This window comes from Melozone crissalis, unplaced genomic scaffold (genome assembly GCF_028551555.1).
Source record: "Melozone crissalis strain CALT ecotype California unplaced genomic scaffold, PUWL_Pcris_2 ptg000013l_1, whole genome shotgun sequence".
Classification (NCBI taxonomy): Eukaryota; Metazoa; Chordata; class Aves; order Passeriformes; family Passerellidae; genus Melozone; species Melozone crissalis.
The window spans coordinates 11984853-12004719 of record NW_026535791.1 but is presented as its reverse complement, the minus strand read 5'-3'; the positions used below and the strand labels follow the sequence as shown (position 1 = coordinate 12004719).

Here is a 19867-nt window from a genome sequence, read left to right as displayed (position 1 = left end):
TAATTATGCAGAAAAGTACAATTACACCAAAACAGAACATATTGCTATGCTTTTTGGTCAAAGGATTTTACCTCATCTTGTAACCAGAGTAACAGCTTCGGAGAATTCGTAAATACAGGGCTGACAGGAACCTTCAGCTCCCTCCTCTCTGGGCCACTCTTTCCATCTGCAGGTCGGGGTTCTCTCTGCTTGTCTAGACTGTCACACAAGATGTGATCACCTACTTTTAAAAACAACTTCAGTATGTAAAACTCAGAAGAATCTCGCCCTTTTATGGCAAAATAAATAGACGTAAAAAACCAATCCCAAACCCAAGCAACCAAACAGAAGATGGAGCCAGAGAGAAGCTTTTAAAGCAAATTGCCAGAGAAGATGGGGAACTCGGTTTGCTCCAACTCCTGAACTCCAATCAAGACTGCAGATAAGGAATTGGAGAGAGTCCTTCAAGACTCCGATGCAGTATAAGGGCATGGAAAGAGGCTCCACTGTGTGTGAATGCATCACAGCTGCTTCCTCAGGGTGTTCTGTCCTCACCCTGCTGCTTAGAGGCACGGAGCCCAACTCTGCTCTACCCCAATCAAAAGAGGGAAAATCACCCGGCCTCAAGGACAGAAAGGCCAAAACTAACAGAGGGATGGATGTTTCATTTACTGTGGTGTCATGCCAGAACACCAGAGAAAGGGAAATAACACTAAGAACCAAAGATGAGGTAATATTACTTTGATATAAAGTAAGCTGCATTTTTCAGCTTGATTTTCATTCTGTCTTACTAGTGGATACACTCTTCCAAGAAAGTTCACATAAACCAAGCCTACCTACTAGGCAAGAAATGATGTCATCATCACCTTTAAATGATGTCATCATATAATTTTTGCAATTTCCTGCAAAAAGCAAATACCAGAGGAGCATCTTATAATTCTTAATCCTACAACATTTTTAAATCCAGAAAAATAACTGAAAAAGCTTGCTTTTCTTGGCTTCAGATTCAGATACTAAGTTGTCCTGCTTTCAGTCCTAGCAATATTTTTAATCCATGCAATCTGACCTGAAAGCTATGACAGAAAATGAAAAAAGTTATTCTAGGAAGTATTTATGAGATTTATTTGCTTGATTTTTCTTTTCAGTTATATGGGGAAACACTTCTCTAAACTACCCTAGTTTTGCTTCTCTAAGTTCTCATTAAACTTGATGTCTACAGCAATTCTAACTTTGTCTGAACTGTCACACAAGACATGCTACCAACTTTCTGTCATTATAGGAAAATTGTTTTTAAAAGGTGTTTTATTGTTGTGTGTGACAGTGGTAGACCTGGGAGAACACTCAGATCTTGCTGGTAATTTCCATGCCTTTTCCACCATCACAATACTCTAAGTCTGTCAGTGAGAATGCAAGAGGAAGTTCCAGGTTCTCACTTTGAAATCATTCTATTTCTTCTCTGTCTCCCATACTCCTTTCCCCAGGTTTCCATACATTACTTTTTCCTCCATCAGTCTTAGAAAAATTGCTTTTGTGTGCCATAATTTCTCAACCCTAGCTCCCTATCTCATCAGGGAGAGTAGAGCACTGACCTCAAGTTTGCACACCTGGTAAAATGATGTACTAAACCTCAGGACACCTTTCTATTATTCAACTACTTCCCTGGTCTTGCAGAGGAAATCACCATTACAGATAAGCTTTAAAAAATGCTCTCAAGAATTTTATCTTGAATAGCCACCAGAATTCTTGAATCTCTCTGGCATTGTGTTGTCTTTTTTTTTTTTCCTCTCCTTCCTTTCTCCCCAAAGGTTATTTCCAAAGACCAACCATTTACATAAAGCATATATTTGATTTTATCATATTACTATTTCACTTCAGTCCAAAATGTATGCCTGCCTTTTAGTGTTTTCCTCTAAACAGTGTCTTAAAAACCTTGAAGGAATAGTGGAACCTGGGGCTGTTTAAGGATATAAGAGAGACAAGGGAAGATGATTGGGAAGAGTTTCAGCAGGCAACTGAAACCACTCCTTCCAGTCCCGTGACCCACACCTCTGCCTATCAAGACACTCATTTTCTCAACTAGATTCTTCCTTAAAAGCCTTTTTGGAAAATGAATTCTGGGTCTCCCAAGAGCCTGCACTGCAGCCTGCTGTCCCCAGCACACACTCAGCCCCTGTTTATCTGGCAGTGATCCAAAATGCCTAATCTTGAGAGCAAACTATTGCAAGGTCAGTAGACCTTACCAGACTTCAATTTAAAAGACATTTTTAGATATATTCTGAAAACTAACAAGTGTATCAATCTTCAGAGAGTACCTCATACCTCACCAAGCAGTGAGACAAGCATTTCTATCTGTAGGTCTAGCCTAGGACTGCAGAAAGAGGGTGGGTCTTTGACTCTTCAACAGTAGCTCCCTTCTAAGAATGATGAGGAAGAGTTATTATCTAGTCCAATCACACATCCTCAGGGAAACAGTTTGAGACTGCAGATTCATTTCCTGTAATCCAGCTGTTGCTGACCAGACCTTTCCCTCTACAGTACACTTGTGGACCTGTCATGTTTAGTTGAGAAAGCTTAAATGCCTTAATGTGGTCCTGCAGACACTGCTGGTTTGTTTATGAGATTACTAAATATGGTGAAATTTCATTTCTGCCACAAGGAATTGACTTTATCTTTCCTCTGTTGCCTCTGTCTACTACATAGAAGTGTGAGTGGGCTGAGTGGGCAATCAAGATTTGTCCTATTGCAGATACTGCTGTGTTCTACTCCTAGAAAAAGAATTTAATCTCTTGATCTTGGATTCTTGGATTTTTTTCATACCTGACTTTTTTTTTTTTTTTTTTTTTTTTTTTTTTTTTTTTTTTTTTGGAAAACCACTGCTCGTTGGGCTTAGTGTGGGTAAACGTAAAGCTGCAGCTGAAATAGCGCTTTCCAATCTGCTGACAACTTCTGCAATGTAGGACAGCAGCTCAGACATTGAGCATGATTTTCCAGAATCTTTCGAGACAGATTATGAAAGTAAGTTTGGCATATGCCTCGAGAGGAAGCTGCCTTTTCACTGGTTTCAGCACAGAGCTTTGGGCAAGTGATCTGACTTTCCTGGAGCTCAATGAATCTGTCAGGAAAAGCGAGTGAAAAGAAGGCGCTTGATGAAAACGAGCTGCTGGAAGTCTGCTGCGTTTCTCTTGGGAATAAGCTTTCTGAAAGGGAATTTCTGCTGGCGCCGCGGCGCAGCCCTGCCTGCCAGCGTCCCTGTCTAATGCAGCAGCAGAAATCCCATGTTTACCTTCAGTCCCAGGAAAAACTAAGATAGGAGAATGTAAACACAGGGACGGAGCCACTTTTGCGCAACATTCCGTTTAATCTTTACTCGTGTTGGGTTTTATTTTCGCCCGGCGGCCACAGCAGTGTGGGACGGACCGCACGGAGCCGCGCGGTGCCGACAGTCCATAACCAGGCACGGCTCAGAGACGGACGCGATCCCTTGGCTGCCCCCGGGGCGGACCCGCGGCGCTGGGAGGGCAGCCCTGGCGGGAGAGGAGCGCTCCCACCGCCGCCGGACCGCAGCTTTCCCTTCGCCAAGGCGCCGCTCCACAGCCCCGCTCTGCGAGATGGCGGCGGGGACCGCCATTTCCCGCCCCTCCGCGCACCGCGCCCCGCCCGGCCCTGCCCGGCCCGGCCCTACCCGCTCGGGGGCGGTGCCGCCGCGCTGTCCCCGCTTCCCAGGGAGCGCCCGGCTCCGGCAAGTCCCTCCTCCGCCTCGGCACTGCGGACCGCCTCCCTCCCTCCTTCCATCCCTCCCCCGGCCGTAGCCTCCTCCGGCGGCAGCGGCGGTGCCCGCCGGCCCCATGGCGGCGGAGCCCCAGCCCAAGGCGCTGACTCGCAAGCCCCTCCTGCTCAACAAAGTGGAGGGCTCGCAGGATGTGGTGAACATGGCAGCGATAGTGCCCAAGGAGGACGGGGTCATCAGCGTCTCGGAGGACAGGTACCGGGAGCGGGTGTTCGGCGGGGCCGCGGCGGGGGTCCGTCAGCTCCCAGCACTGCTGCCGGTGATGGTGGCAGCGCTGGGCCCGCGGCGCGGGGTCCTGACCGTGATCCCCCCTCACCGGCGGGTCTCGCCGCGAAGGGATGGGGGAGGCAGACCACCAGCATCCTTGTGCCACTGTAGACTCCCCTGCTCGGAGACCGGGCTAGGGTCAGGGTGGCGGTGGTCCAGCATGGGGACATTGCTTTAGGCAGACACATCACGTCCCGGAGGGGAAGGAGCCTGGAGCAGGGGTCTCCAGCGAAGTGTCGCGCTGTGGGTCAGGACAGTGACCGGGCTGGGGCGCCGCTGAAACTTGCAGGACCTGAGTGACTTTTCTTAGCGTGGGAAAAATGGGATTTGAGATCCCCTTCATCACGAGGATTGCCGGAGAGTCTGTGGAGATCTTTGACCTTGCCTGAAGATTGTGGTGGCATTGGCTGAAACAGTAGTTTTGGTTCCCGTTTCCCCTCTCCAAACGTTTCTTGGTAATTGTTTAAAAATACCGTGTATCGGCGATAAGATCTTGGAGTTAAATCCCGTGTTGAAAAGCTGCCAAGGAGGAGAATGCTTTCAGGCCCTTTAACAGGGCTTTGCAGGGACTGAGGCTGCCCAGGGGCAACTCTGTCTCTTCTGAAAGAGCTCAAACTTAATTCAGCTCTGCAGCTTCAAAATTCTATCTTGGAAATCTTTTATTTCAAAATAAGTGCTTATTTTTCTTGCAGCATCTATAAATAGTTATTTTAGGCGGGGTTTCTTTGCAGCTCAGGTGAACTGTGTAACCTGTGTCCTAAGATTGAAAGACACATGTAGTTGACCAGCACGTCAATATGTTTTGATACAAACAGGTATTTGGATGGACTGTTTCTCATGGATGCCTGTTCTGTTGAGTGTCTACTTTTATGTCTCTGCAGGCTTTCTGAAAAACTGACAATATTTTCTTTCATCTTTGTCCTCACTGTGACTTAGTTTTCAGCTGTCAAATATGTGCAAATTTAGGATCATTTAAGTTCACCTAAGCTGAGGTTTCCAAATGAACTCTCATATGCCTGCTTGCAGGAGGACCTGAGCTACTTAAAACAAGTATAAGGTCAAAGGAACCTTCAAGTAGAGTTTTACATTGTTATGTGATCACAATTTTATTGTCTTCACATTTTTTATGTATTTAAAGTGATGTAGAATAAAGCTTGAGCTTGATTTGGTTCATTGTAGCTTGTTAGGCTTACTTAGCCAATTCTTTTTACCTGTAGGAAGGTATTCCTGAACTTTATTTCCTCTCATATAGATGTCTCTCTCAATCTTCCCTCACCTTAGCAAAAGTACGTAACTTTTGTTGTTGATGACAGGCTGATGCTCCAGTTTGATATTTCTATGTAGGGAAGGGGATTGATGAGACATCTTTATTTCCACTGAGATGTCAGCTTCCATAAGCAAGCAGTGACAAGAAGTCAGGAGTTTCACACTAGGAAAGTCTGGAGGTTCCCAGGCTATTTTCTGTTTAAAGGAATTAACCAGGTAATGTGCCTGCTTGCGGGACTTGTTTGCAGCATCCTTGACGTGCTATGACACAAGCTGTGATCCTGCCTTTTATTTATTCAGACATGAAGATGTTGGTTGATGGGTCTCTCATTTCCTGCTTGCATTAGCATTTCTATTGTAATTAAAAGATTAAGAGTCTAAAACTGACTTGGAAGAGTAGGAGGTTGGGAGTCTAACTTGCAGGTTTTAGGCTACCTGGGGTGAAAGCATAATTTGTCAGACTTTCAATACCCGTGTATTATGATTAGGCTTGTGCAGATCCTTATGGCACCTTTTCCTGTTTGGACCTGCCTTCTCCTGTCAGTGTTGATGTGGTTGTTTAATGGCCACGGAATGTGGAGAGCTTTTAGAGCTTCCTGGAAACTGTTAAAGATCGTTATGGTGATTTTATCTGTCCTTTTACTTGTTAACCAAATAAGTGAGTTTTGTCCACATTTCCCAGCCTGTGATATGCACTGCTCATATGAGGAAAATGTTCTGAAACCTCTGCAGAGATCTTCAGCTGGAATGACTTGACATCTCCAGCAATTGCTTCAGGCTGGGAATCTTCTGTACCTGAAGGAGGAATTGTTTTGCGGGTGAATGGCTGAACACATCATTATGGAAGTTGCTGGTAGTCTTTGCATACCCAACAGCTAGGTGCCACTTTAAAGATTTTCTTTGCTGCATGATGTGGCCCTGTGCACCTAAACCTTTAAAAGCAGGAGCTAGTTTGGTCTCTGGACCCAACTTTGTATGGCACCAGTGGTGTTATCTGGTTTTAAAAGACACAAAAGTAGTTTTAGCTTTGGCTGGCAGACATAGTCATGAATTATATAGCCATGCATGTTTGTAGCACATATGTGCATATATTTTAAGAAATAAAATTAAAACTATGTAATAATAGAGAGTGTGGTTATTCCTCATAAAGAAAGACAAAGTAGGGGGGAAAAGAAGGAATTGGGGGCAGCGGGGGGCAAAGCAGGTTTACATATTTAACTAGATTCTCAAAACTTTGTATACCAAACAGGGTTGGAGTTTCTTTTTAGTATGTGTCATTTGTACAGGTGATGCACATAGATTTTCTCTTCTGAATCCTGGTCATTTGTGATAATTGAGTGATGTTCATTGTGTCCTAATCTTAGTGGGTTTTCTAATTCTACATCTGGGCAAAATAGACGGAGCCTGTATCTACAGTACAGCTGGTATGCCTTGGAGGGATAAGGTATTTTGTGTTTTTCTTCTAAGAAAAAGGATGCACCTGTCTAGACAGGTGAGAGTTAAAATAGTGGCAAAATTTGATATCCAGGAATGTGTAAATCTAATGCAGGATGACTCTAAGAAGTTACTAGCTTTCATCCATGCTCTTTCCCTGCCATGGAATCAACAGAGATATATGTAGAGTCTTGAGTGATCCATAGCAGTGTATGCTCATGTGGAGCTAGAGTGGGATTTTCCTAATCTGCACAGCTGATCCTAAGCTGTCATCATCTTCCTCAGTGTTAAAAGCATGCACTTCTGTTTCAAAGTTGCACAGCATCCTTGTCTTTTGTTGCCTTCAGAGGGAGACGTGGGTGTTGGGCATGTCTGAAAAGTAGGTCACTGGCATGTCAAGTTCAGAGATATCTAACTCCGTGCTCCAGAGAAGATTTAGTGTCATTAATCTTACCTGAGCATGGGATACAGTGGGACAAGGGCACTGACTCACCCAGCTCTCAGTGCAAGCAGTTCTCCTGGTGCTGGCACACTTGTGTGTTTCTCAAGAGCCTGAAGAGCCTGCCAGTGCTGTGAGTGCCAGTTCAGCTGGGCCTCTGAGAGGTGCTGATCGTGTGTCACCCATGTGCTGATCGTGTGTCACCGTGCGAGACTGGCAGGAGGGGCTGGGTGTCATCGCGGTAAGCCTGCACTTTGCCAATAGCTCTCTTTTTACCCCTAGCTGGATTGTAAGTGAGGAAAACTTTCACAGAGTCTGGTGTAAACAGCTTTCCTGGTAATTACCAACTCTGGTCTGTGCCCTCTTGTGGGTGGGAGTTCTGTGCTCACTTCCATGCTACACACCTTCCAAGTGTACGTGTTGCAGTCAAGAACTGTTCTCCTTGAACTGTTAACAAGTAAAAGTTTTCACAGTCAACTGAAAATTGTCAAAATCCTTTTATTTTAAAAATGGGCATTCTAGTCTCTTGGTGACAAGATATAGGAGAAAAATATTTATCCCTTATCAGATAGCTTTTCTTTTGTGTGTATGTATTAAGGGAGTAGAGACCTTTGTCTTCTCTATTACCTTGTATTATCTCAAGTTCTTTTTGAACTCAGTTGTCTCAGCTTCTTCATAGGGATCGCTGTATAAACAGTGAGCCCAGACTGCCTATCTTATTAGTGTCTTCATGTCACATAGAGAAAACTATGCAGAGTTTTGTATTGCTAGGTTTGGTTTGCAGTTTGAGGATTTTAAATACAGATGTGCACTTCAGCTGTTGTCCAAGGCTTGTGTTCTGGGCGTGCTAACGAGCAGGTTTTTAGGGGGCATGACAACTTAATGTCCATCTTGCGTAAATGAAAATCTCTTTGCTAAACTAACAGTGGACTGGGAATGGGAATATGTGTATGTGACAAGAAATGTGGGAGTTGTCTTTGGCTTTGTGCTGACATGACTTCTAACATGGAGAACCGTGATCTTCCACCCTCAAGTAAATCAAAAGCAATCCTTTTCTCCTTGTGGTTTTCCTGTCCAGATCCAGAACATTGAGCATACAGTGTCATAGTTCATGCCTGTGAAAAAGCTCTGATGGAAAGGTGGGATTCTTCACACAGTGCTGTATTCAAGCAGGGTGCAAGGGACCGCAGATCCTTGTTAAACTGAGTTTCCTTTCTCCTGTGGTGGAAAGTGATTGCTTTGCCCAGCAGTGTGGTTGCTGTACAGGTCTGTAATTCTTATCTAAGCACAGGGTTACATCACTGATTTCTGCTCTTCCTTGTGTGTGGCTGTTGGTTCACAGCAGAAGTACAGGTGCTGTGAGAACTGATTTTGATGCTGTCTGTGTGTGTTTATCAGTCTTAGCCTGTAGGTTTCACACCCAGATGATTGCAGTATGAGCAGTAGCTCAAGCAAGGCAGAAGGTGTGGATGCTCTTTTCAAGTGTAAAAGGACTTATTCCTGCCAGGAGGTTCTTTAAATTTTGGTAAAAACATCAGTCACCAATAAAATTGTTGATAGGAATTTAAGAGACCTATGGCCGTAGATGGAATTTGGTTGCTCTCTTATTTTGTGTGTGTTTTTAAACTAAGTTTTTTGGATATGTCGTAATTAGATGAGTATGTGTTTGGAATAAAGGTCAGGGTGGAGGATAGTGCTGGCTGTTGGCGAGGAAGAAGCGGATGCTGGCAAGAGGCTTAAGAGAAAAGATATAAGGTCCAAAAGTGCTTGGAAACAGACATTGTTGCAGATGTTGAAAAGTACTTGTTCCGGATTTGACTAACATGTATCCTGTTGAGATGCCAAAATCTGAGACTAGCACATAAAATGTCCTGCTGAGTGCTTGTTGGGAGTGATAAACTCCACTTATTAACTCGTGGGAGACCTTGCAACGTTGTGCTTTTTTAACTGTCTGCAGCACTTTCTGGCACCACCTCTTGAAGTTTGTCTGAGCTTGTGGATCCCTTGCCTTAAAGATGCTCTCCTCCTGTGTGTCAGTTAAAGAATTAAAGCACAAGCATTTAGTATCATCTCTCTGATCTGAGCTGTCCTGAAACTACTAGCTCATGTAGGTCAATGCACAGATTGATGAAACTTCTTCAGTTGCGTCGTTCTGAGCTAAGGGCCCCTGTGATGAAGTTCATGTCTTGATTTCAAGGCAACAGCTGCAAAAATGTGTTCTGATGTGACTTGGACCCATCTTCAGCAGCACAGTTGGGCAGCATGATAGAGTGGAACCTTAGATGCTTGAGCCTTTCGAGTTAGGGGTGCAATGGCTTTTAGTCCCCTCTCTGTTTTAGAGATTATTCCTTCTATGAAAGATGTGGGTGAATTTATCTTATCTTACAAGCTTTATTTGAAAGAAGAAGAGCTACTTAATGCACCTTCTTTTTACCTCCTGATAGCCTCTTTTTCTGCCTGTTGCTGAACAGTGTTCTTGATTCAGCAAGTTTTGGGATGATGCATCTTCTTCCCGTATTAACCAGTTCTCATTTTTCTGCTTGTCTTCCCTGACCCCATCCTAATTTCCCTGGCATCTGTTTACACAGAGACTGGATCTCTCATCAGTGTCTCACATCTCTCAGGCTTGGTGACCTTCCCCTGCAGTCTCTCCAGTTCTGCAGCTGAACAGTGCTTCTCGCCGAGAGGGGACTGACTGCACAATGCCACCTCTGTGTGTGGCCTGTGGACCCTGAAGGAAAAACAAATGCCAGTTATGGAGTCCATGCAGTACAGAGATGGCTTATAACTAAAAATGCACTGTTGCAGGAAACTTGTTGGTTTTTCTCCTCAAGATAAGGATGTCTAGAGGAGGCAGCAACACAAAATGGCTGCAATATCTTAAACTAAAGGAATTGCAATGGTTTTGAAGCTACTGAGCTATTTAAGTAAGGCTGACCTTTCATTGTGGGTCACTTAGCAGACTGAAGCTCTCAAATAGCATGTGACCATTGTAGCACAATAGAAATATGTCAGTAGCTTGTTTGAGCTACTTTACACTATTTTGTTTACTGAGACAGACTCTTTTCTTTCCTTCTCTCCAGCTGCGCTGTTGCCTGCATGGTATCTGCCAACACTGATCTGTGCATAGATTTCCCAGCAAGGTCTTTTAGCTGTGTGATACTGTGTGGAAGAGAATTGCTCAAAAGTGGCACAAGTTTTGTAAAATGGTGTTTGTAATAGCCCTGAGAGAAATCAGAAAATACTTGGCAGCTCATAGATCAAATGGAAAGGAGAGAGTAGGGGGACATAATGCTGGCACTGTGTTGGTGCTTCCTGGTGCTTCCATGGTCAGGAGCTCTAAAAGCTTCTTAAATGAAGAGCAATGCCCTAAGGGAAGCAACTGGCTTTTGTACAAGTGTCTTCTGTGCATCACTGTGTTCTGTGCACTGTAACCTCTCAGACACTGAAGGATTATTTACCTAAAAACACTGCTTTGCTCTTTTTGCTTCATCACACTCTGCCCAAATATGAGTGGGTTTGTATAAAGCTTCTGGTATCTGCATGTATTTGCCCAGGGATTTTATAAGAATTGCAGCAGTCCATAATGCAGTCTGTTGCAAGACCAGAAGCAAGAAAAAACACAGCTGTTTCCCTTCTGCATACCATGTGAGGAGGGATGGATGCAGCCATGCACTGCTGGATGTGACAGGATGGGATGGGGCACCATGGGAGGGAATAGGAGCAGCAGGCATGGAGTATTGAGGATGCATAGCAGGGTGCATCCTGTTCAGCAGAGTCTTATCCTATATGGAGCATTTTAGGAAAGAGAAAACAAAGCTTCCTTCTTTATACTTTTGTGAGGTAAAGAAATTTTGTGAACGGGAAAACTGTAAAACAAACGTCCACACAGGAATTGAAGGTACCCTTGCAAGCTGTTTGGGTGAGTGGCTGGAGCAATCCTGGAGAAGGAAAGGGACAGTTTTGTGAAAGAAGAAGCAGGAGAGGGCAAGTTTACCAGACAACCCATATGCATCTCTTGGGGTTCTTCATATGTCACAATCTGCATGCCTGATGGCTTGAAACTGTGCATAAATAATGGCCAAAATTGATATTGGACTGTCAGAAAACAAATACTACATTTTACAAATTAGACTGCCAAAATTTGAGATGGACAAAATACTGCCTTCATCCTCATGAGAGGGAGAACAGTTGTGGAGGCTGGGCTAAAAAATGTGTTGTTTCAATTTTTCTCTTAGTCAGGCTGCAGGAAATAGCATTGTGTAACTAACCTTGGCCAGACTTTGAACATATGGGCTTTGCTTGTCACATCATGTGTATTCACCGCTTAAATTAAGTTTTTCAGGGAACTCTTAAGGTTTGGAGCACTGAATCGAAGGCGATGCCAAAGCACAGTTCTGGGTAAAAGCCCTGCTGTTCTGCTGCCAAGTTTACTGCAAAGTTTTGTCCAATGTTGTCTTTTATTCTCCAAGTCCTGTACCATACCCTCCTATTGTGAGGTGAAAGATCAATGTACTTAGCAGGTTTTTGCAATAACAGTAGTGATCGATCAGCCCCAGAAAGCAATGCTCTTGACCTTTAAAGCAATGTAATCATGGTTTCATTAGGAGTGGAGTCCTGTGGAGAGAAATCTGAGAAAAGGCTGTCCTAATGTGAAGTGGCCTATTTTGCCATCAGGTTGAATTATCTGGATTCAGGTGACAGAACAAGTACAGTGCTTTGTCCTGAAGGGATATGGAGAGAAGATCCTTGCCTATTTTGAGAACGTGAGAGATGAGATTTTGCACCTCTAGCAGTGAGTGCAAATGTGGTAAATTTACCTTTGGCTTCAAATTCACTTATAATAGCAAATAAAGCTTTAATTGTATTCTTAAGCAGGAGGTGCATCTACTTTGTGGAACACTTTGTGAGGCCTTAAATTTTGCACTCATTTTGCTTATGTGCCAAATTATCCTCACTTTATAATTTTCTTCTTGATTCTAAGTGTTATTAATCAATATATTCTCATTCCCATATCCCATTCCTTTTCCCCATCTGATACAGAGAAAAACTCAGCCTCTCCTCTCAGCTCTGTGTTTTGCAAGAGCAAATGTGGGCTGTGGAGTCATCCAATGAACGGTTCAAATTGACATTTCAAAGGCTTCATGTTTTGCAGCACCATGTGCATTAGTTGTATAGAATAAAACTAGGATTTCCAAGGAGATGCTTTCAGCTTTATGGCAAGTGGCCTGTGGTCCAGCCTAGCTTTTGCTGCATGCAGGGTTGGCTAAAGGCAGCTGCAGCATTTTGATGGCAGTGGAGGTCCTCTACACGTCTTGTTTGGATTTAGGAATCATTCCTTGGCTTCACTCACTTTCAGCAGCTCCACCAACAATAAGCAGTTGTCAAAGGATGATTGTCCTTCTGCAGTTACTGAAAGTCCAGCAGGAAAGGTCATGCCTGTGCTATTCTCCAGCATCAGGCATATAGCCCTTGTGCCTGTTCTTGTCATGTTGGTCCCATTGCTTCAAACTCCTGTGGCACTTGATCAAGCTTCACCTTAACCTGCTTTCTCCTGGCCAGGAGCTTAATGGGAGGTGAAAGGGTCTTTGCTGAATAGTCCTGTGTTTTTCTGCTAGAGATAAATGTTCTCTATGCTTTTAATCTGCCATGGGAACAATTTACTTTAGCATAGGCAGAAACAAATACTGATAAAAACTAGAGATCTAAGTAGGGCAATGTGGTAGTACTAACATGGGGAAAAGAGGATTGGAGCAGTGTCAACTTTAATTGTGATGAGGGCAGAGGGTGAAGAGGTAATGTATCTGTCAAATCAAAATTGACACCTTTGACTTTATTGGCCCCTGATACAATTTAATTACTGAAATTAAGAAGTTAATACTTTTTGCAGCAGTCAAGTGACGTATTTTATTCTGCTCCATTGAGACCTATGTCTCATTCTGTCAGAACAACTACAGTTCAGCCCGAAAAGAGTGTTTTGGGTCTACCAAAGCCTTGCCTGGGCTGTCATGTGTGTTGCCTTAGCAGCTGGGAGTTTTAGTGCTGTCTGATATTACCTCAAGTTTTCTAAGTTCTGTTACATCTGAAGTTTTTGAGACTGCATGAGCTGGCATTGGCAGCTAAGAATGGACCTATGCTGGATTCCCTCAGGCAGGAGCAAGCAGGGAAAGCAGCTCATGTAAGAGTATCAGCTGCAGTGGGTGGTAGACCACTAAACTTGGCATTATCTGTTACATACAGGGGTTGGTTACACAATGTATAGGCACAAATCCATTTCCAACGAAGAATTCAGTCTCTTCTCTTCAGGAAATGAATCAGACTTCATAAACTGATCTCTTCTTGGTAACTTCTGTAACTGCCAGTAAACGAGTGCAGATAAATTAATCCATCATCATGCTTTGAAAATATCAACTGATAAATGATCCTGCCAGATTTCCAGCAGGGACAGACCCATACAAACACTGAACTTCCAGCTTGAAACTCTGATCTCTGTTGTTGCCAAGTTCATTTGTAGCCAAAAGGCCAAAGCACATAAAATTACAGCGACCTTGCTGTGGTGCTTGGAGTACCATGGCAGTCTGAGCTGTGAAGCACCAGCAGGTGAGGAGCCGTGTTGGGATGGGCTGATGCAGAGATCTTTTCTCAGCTGTTCTGCAGGCAGGATTTCTACAGGCTGCCTAGCTGCAGGCTTTGCTCTGGGGGAGTATTTGAGACCTCTGGTGTTTGGCATTTCGTCTTCCCCTTTGCACACTCTTTATGTTTGCTAATATGGTTGGGGAGCACAAGACCAGGGGAAGGGAGGAAATCCCTTGGTAGCTTGTACCACTAATTTAGGTTCCAAAGTGTTGATTTTGTAGTGGAAGATGAAAAGTAAGGGTAGGGGTTTTTTTGTTAAATAAGAAATGCTGTGAATGGTGTTGGTCAAGGTCCTTCGGTTTCCAGGAATAAACTTTTCCACAAATACTGTTGCTAATCCATATTATATACCAGAGAAAGGAGTAGGAAAAGGGAGCTATGAATGTACTGATTGTTTAAAAAAAATTACATGCTGTAGTGGCTGAAAAATGCATGACTTTCATCTGAATTCTGAAAGCTCCTCTGTGATTTCAGATGGTTTTGCTCCTTCTTTCCCTTCTTCCTTTGTTCTTTAGTAGATGAGAGAGAAGCCTGGTGAGAATTTCCTTAGTAAGTTTTTGTGGCCAAGAAACTAAGCCAAGAAGTTGACATCCCCAACTAGTTTCATCCACAGAACCCTTTTGATCACAGCTTATGCTCATTCTTCTAAAAACCTGATGACCTAAAACCTCTTCTTCAAGGAGGCAGGCATGAACATTGTTGTCTGGTTTTTATGAGGTGTGAACACACCTGAATAGATGGCCCAAGAATTGCAATTATTGAGGTTACCAGCAGGAAGCATGGCTAAACCTAACCAAAAGCTTGGTCTGCCTTGGTTGCTGTTTCCTGTGGTCTTTCCTGTGCTCTGAAATCAAACTTGTGTTCACATGCCCTTTTTGACATGAGCAGACATTTTTACATGGTTTTAAGAGTCAAATTCTTTTAGAAAAAGGTATTATACAGGTGTTAACTGTTAGACAGGTGTTAAGCACCAAACCTGTATTAAATGTGTAGGCAAGTATTTTGTATACACAAAATGATATGGGAGAACTAGATAAACAAACACTGACAACAATTCTGGAGACAGGAAAAGCAAAGGGCACGGGCAATTGCTTAGTGATCTGTGTTTGTGTTTAGCATGTGGATTAGAAAGTGCAAACAGTGGTTTCAAAAAGTGGTGTGTGTGCGTGTATTTACACCACAGACTCAATGGTATTTTTCCAGAAAGAAATGATACTGCCTGTGTTTGAAGGCACGCTCCTGATTTGCAAGCTGGTTGTTGTGATATTCTGAAGCATTATCCTGGCAATGGTCATCTTTTTGTTTTGAGTTTCATTTCCTTTTATTGCTGTGTATGATAACTTCAAGCTAAAAAATGGTGTTTATTCAATTATTGACCAATGCCATTATACTGACATCAAACTAATAAAAATGGAGGGAAAGTGGGAAAATATGGACCACCTTGAGATAATATTGTGGTGTACAATGTAACAAGAAAGAAGAGTTCTTGTGAGGATAAGCGCCAAACCCCTTGTTCTCACTTCCCTGTTCTTTTAGACAAGCCCAGTATTGAATAAGATGGTTGGTGTACACAGGAATCAATACTGTTTCCTTTTTTTAATGGCTCTGTGAACCAGCTGGGAGAAATGGGCTGCTGAACCCATGGCCAGCAGCTATAGTGACTGTATTTCTAATCAATGAAATAGTGCTGGAGTATATTTCAAGCACGGAGGTCTGGCTGGCTGTGGTGTCTCCTTGTTGGTATCAAGCACTGTTGTTGCCACGAGCCAATTTGCACAGCGACATAAAGTGCCCATAGAGGGTTTGGAAGTCAGCTTGTACCAGGGACTGTTCCCAGGACGTAGCTCGCGTGCAGCCGCTGTTTCCCTGCCAGGTGGCCTCACTGCTGGAGGCTGGTCCCAGGCCTGTGTCACTTATTAATGTCGGTGTGTTTCACATCTCCCGGCACACCCAGGTCATGTGGCTGTTCCTCCTGGTAGGGTATCAGATTGCCTACAGGAAATTCATTCTGTGATTTAAAAAAAACAACCCCAAACCAGCTAAGCCACTGGTTTAAACAAAACTCAGCCCTTGAAGCTGTCATGCCTGTAAATGTTTCTGGTGGTTGGAGATCTGCAACAGTAACTTTAAAAAAACCTGAATTTGAGACCAAAGTATTTTGAGATTCTCAAGATAACTTCAACCAGACATCCTGAGGAGGACAGGTCTCCCATGGCCCCTGTGCTGAGCAGAAGTGCATGTGCTTGCCAAATTCCTGTGTGTGACATTAGCCAGTGACCCACAGGGCTGCAGCCAGGGCTGGAACCCAGCTGGAGCACTGAAGTGGCATTCATGGCCTCTGTGGCCAAGTTCTCCAGTCAGATGTCTGTGCTTGCTTCCTGCACCACAGGAGGCCCAAGCATTGGACCTGTAACCAATGTGGATACATCTTCTGGCATTTCCCAATAGCTGGCAAGATATGTTTTCTCCATGAGCCTTTGTTTCTGACACCCAGAGATGTATCTTTGGCCAGCTTGAGAAGAGCATTGCACGTCCTGTAGGTGTGGGAGATGGGACATGAATGCTTTCTTATATGCCAGCTCCTTCCCTGCTTACACCATCCCAGGGTGGCATCCTTCCAGTGGGTTTGGTGTCATTGCAGCTGCATTGTGCCTGCCAGTAAAAGTTACCCAGGTTTGTTCTAATAAATGTGACAGTCCCTTCACTGTTTCAGGCCATGTGGAAGCTTTGGTCCCGTATGTTTGAAGTCACAGAACAGTGCTAAGCTGAAGTAATGACCAATTTTGAAGTACAAGTCACCAATCATCTGCATCTGAAACACAGACAGTAGGACATTAAGTGCTGAGGAGAGAATTCTTCATCAGCGCCATCCAAATCTAGAGCATAGCTTGAAGAAGATCCAGGAAATCCAGAGACCCTCTGCTGGGAAGTTTTACCTAAGCATTACATCTTGGAAAAGACCTTCAGTCATAAAAATTACATTTGTGCTCCTTTCAATTCTTAAAATACTTGAAATAAGACAGATGTGGTCACAGACCTTACCCCAAGCAGTTTTCTGCCCATACATTTGGTATTGCTGCCAAATTATTGTAGAAAACTCAAATAGGTAGGTAGGTTGTATTAAAACTTCAAGGAGGACAGAAAATAAGAAACTTCCATTTCCTAATAAAACTGGTGACGCCACAAAGAAACTATGAAGAGGAATAGTTTCCTCTTCATAGCTTGTGAGCTCCTCTAATAGCCTCAATAGCTTGTGAGCTCCTCTAACTAAAAAAAGCAAGGAAACTTCAGACACAATAATTAAATTAGTCTTCAAAGCACATTCTCAGTAGAAAGTACTTTATAGCTAGAGATGCTTGTTCTATAACTATCAAGGTCTCTCTTGCCCAAGCCTTGTCTGGTTTAACTGACACTGAAAATGTAATAGAAGTTAAAGGTGTTGTTGGGGCGAAGTGTTGTGGGGAGTCTCTTTCATAATCTTACAGTTTTTGTACAAGCTGTTTCCATTTGAGTATCTGGTGGATGATTCAGACAGTATTTCAGTCCTCTTTTTTCTTCTCCTTTACCCACTGTTTTGGGGAGAGTGATGTGCCTCCTATTAGAAAGAAATAGTAATTTCCTTTTGCTTCAATATGCAAACAAGCATCAAAATTGTCGTGGCTGGTTTCATCCTGCTCCAGTGTCACTTGAGAGTTTTGCTGCTGACCCTGGGAGTGGGATCAGCAGAGCTATCTGCTCTGATTTAGAAGCATCCCAAATGTGGTTTTTATCTTTCACTAATAGTTATTTTTGTAAATATTTCCTAAACAGGACATTGATTCTGTGTGTTTGTTTAGTCAAAAGCTAAGCTGCTTTGAACAGAAAAATATTTTATTCATGGGACCCAGTAATAACTTGACTCAAGTTGGGGAAGAAAAAAGAGTAGGAATTTAAGAGCCAGGGTTGAGACTTGAAACTTTCCATGAACACTGAAGAGGAAGGCAACAGAGGTGGAGCTTTTTCTCTTCCTTAAAATAGGTATACATTTTGCAGTATGCAGTTGGGGAAAAAATGCTTGACATTGAATTCAGATAGCCTGCAATAGTCATAACTTCCTTTTTCAAACTGTTGTTTCTTTTTCTCTATGCATATTTCACAGCAATAGATAATGAACCTTTGTTTGTCTTAAATGCAAAAACCAGTTCCTGTCTGTTGAAAGTAAACAGAGCCTAAGGGATTTAGTGTCCCAAGTAACAGCAAGAACTTTGTGAGGTATCAAGGAAAGTGCAACTGCACTTTGGGGAAAAGCCTTAATGTGAGAAATACTTTCCAATTTACAAATTTGGAGGGTAGCTGTTGAGTGCAGCTGTTAAGTTTTCATTGCCCTGTATGTCACCAGGCTGCTTCATAAATGCACCATGTGGAGCTGGACTTCTCCCCTTTCTTCTGTGAAAGACAGTCAACATGCGCAAAGCTGCCCTCCTGCCACAGTATTTGGGGGTGGTGGGAGAGTCTTGAGTTCTGAAGGGTTTGTCTTCAGCCCATTACCTCCATTTGGATAGACCTGTTATTACCAAAACTCTGTGCTCTTTCAGTTTCTTTGTCTGAGTGTTACAAACCAGATGTTTGCTGCCATCCTTACTGCAGGCTTTGTATTGTTTGTACTTTACATCCTGTTCCCTACTGCTGTCCTGTTCCATTTGTGTTCTGTCTCTAACTCCTCTCAACTCACTTTCTCATTTTCTCACCTTCCTGCTTATTAATTCTCTCAGTGACTCTTCTCTTATCAATTTGGAATTCAAAAAAGGCAGATTGTCCCCTTCCTGCATGAACTTGGAGCAGCCGCATATCCTTGCTAATGCTGCTAAATATCAATATCCAAGTCAGCTGATATGAAAGTGAAATGGGGCAGCTTGGATCCGGAAAATCATTGACATCAGAAATTGGTAAAAACCACCTTGTACGTTGGTGATGTGAAAAGGCGTTTAGTGTGCTTAGCTGGTTTCATCTGCCAAGTGCTGCCTTCTGAAAACCTGAAGTACCTCCTCTCTGCTTCTGTCGCCCAGGAGAGTCCACAGTGATTCCCAGTTTATTGCTAGGTTTTTTAAAACCTGTTTAAATGTTATTAAAATGCATTGAATTGTTATGAGTAATTGAGAGACGGTGGATGTGTGATGCCTCCCAGACATGAGGGAGTGGGATGGGATGCTACAAGCAGGAGAGAAATAGAAATCAAATGGGAAGAGTTTCTTTCATTTGCATTGGGTGGGGGGAATGGCAATATTTGCCTTTGCCCTGCTGCCTCAAAGCTGACTTGGTGAGGAAGGGAACATCAGCTGCTTGAGGAGGAACATGGGCTACCTCTGCAGTTGCTTGTGGAGGTGCAAATGCTGAAGGCTTGCTGCTGCCAGGAGAGGTGACCTTGGTAGCCTCATACCTGCTGGTTAATGGGTGTTCCTGAAAACAGAAAAACAGGGATGCAGAGGGAGTATCTGCACCTTTCTCACAAACACATGCACATTTGAAGCCTAAATTTTTGCCAATAGCATGAGTAATTTTAAAAGGCTAAGTCTAGCAAGTCTTGTAAATCGCTGTCAGCTGTTGTTGAACCAGATGCTGGAGGCAAAACTCTGGGGAGAGAAATAGCATGGCTGAAATGTGTGTTAAAATGAAAGGTGCCAGAGGAAGAGACAGTGTGGGAGAACTGATGGCAGTACAGAAAAATAAGCTCTAAGCTTTTAAGAGCATGGCTTGGAAGTAACTGGCTATTGGACTGTCTTCTTTGGTTCCTATGTTCTAAATAGAGTTAGTGGTTGACCACTGGAAAAGGTAGGACACAGATCTTCAGCATTCACTGGCTTTTTAATTAGCATGTAGCTGCCATACCATGAATCTTTGTTTCCTTCTACAGAAATATTTTTCTTTCTAAAACTGATCAAACAAAACCCTTAAATGCTCTGAAAAAAAGAAAAAGTGAGTAGGAAAAGCAAAGACAAACCTTGATCTTTCAGACTTAAGAGTGTGAAGCAAGTATTTTATGGTGCAGTGCCAGGGGGAAAGGTGCATTTGTGGAATGAAAT

General features: G+C 43.3%; 1 protein-coding gene across 1 annotated transcript in view; it reads left to right on the top strand.

The window, feature by feature from the left end:
* Positions 1 to 3788: 3788 nt before the first annotated feature.
* WDFY2 (WD repeat and FYVE domain containing 2) overlaps positions 3789 to 19867 on the top strand; it is a 58058-nt gene continuing 41979 nt past the window's right edge. The window contains exon 1 of the mRNA XM_054272051.1: positions 3789 to 3961. Within this exon, the coding sequence (XP_054128026.1) occupies positions 3825 to 3961 (137 nt within the window). The 5' untranslated portion in view covers positions 3789 to 3824. The remainder of the gene's footprint in view (positions 3962 to 19867) is intronic.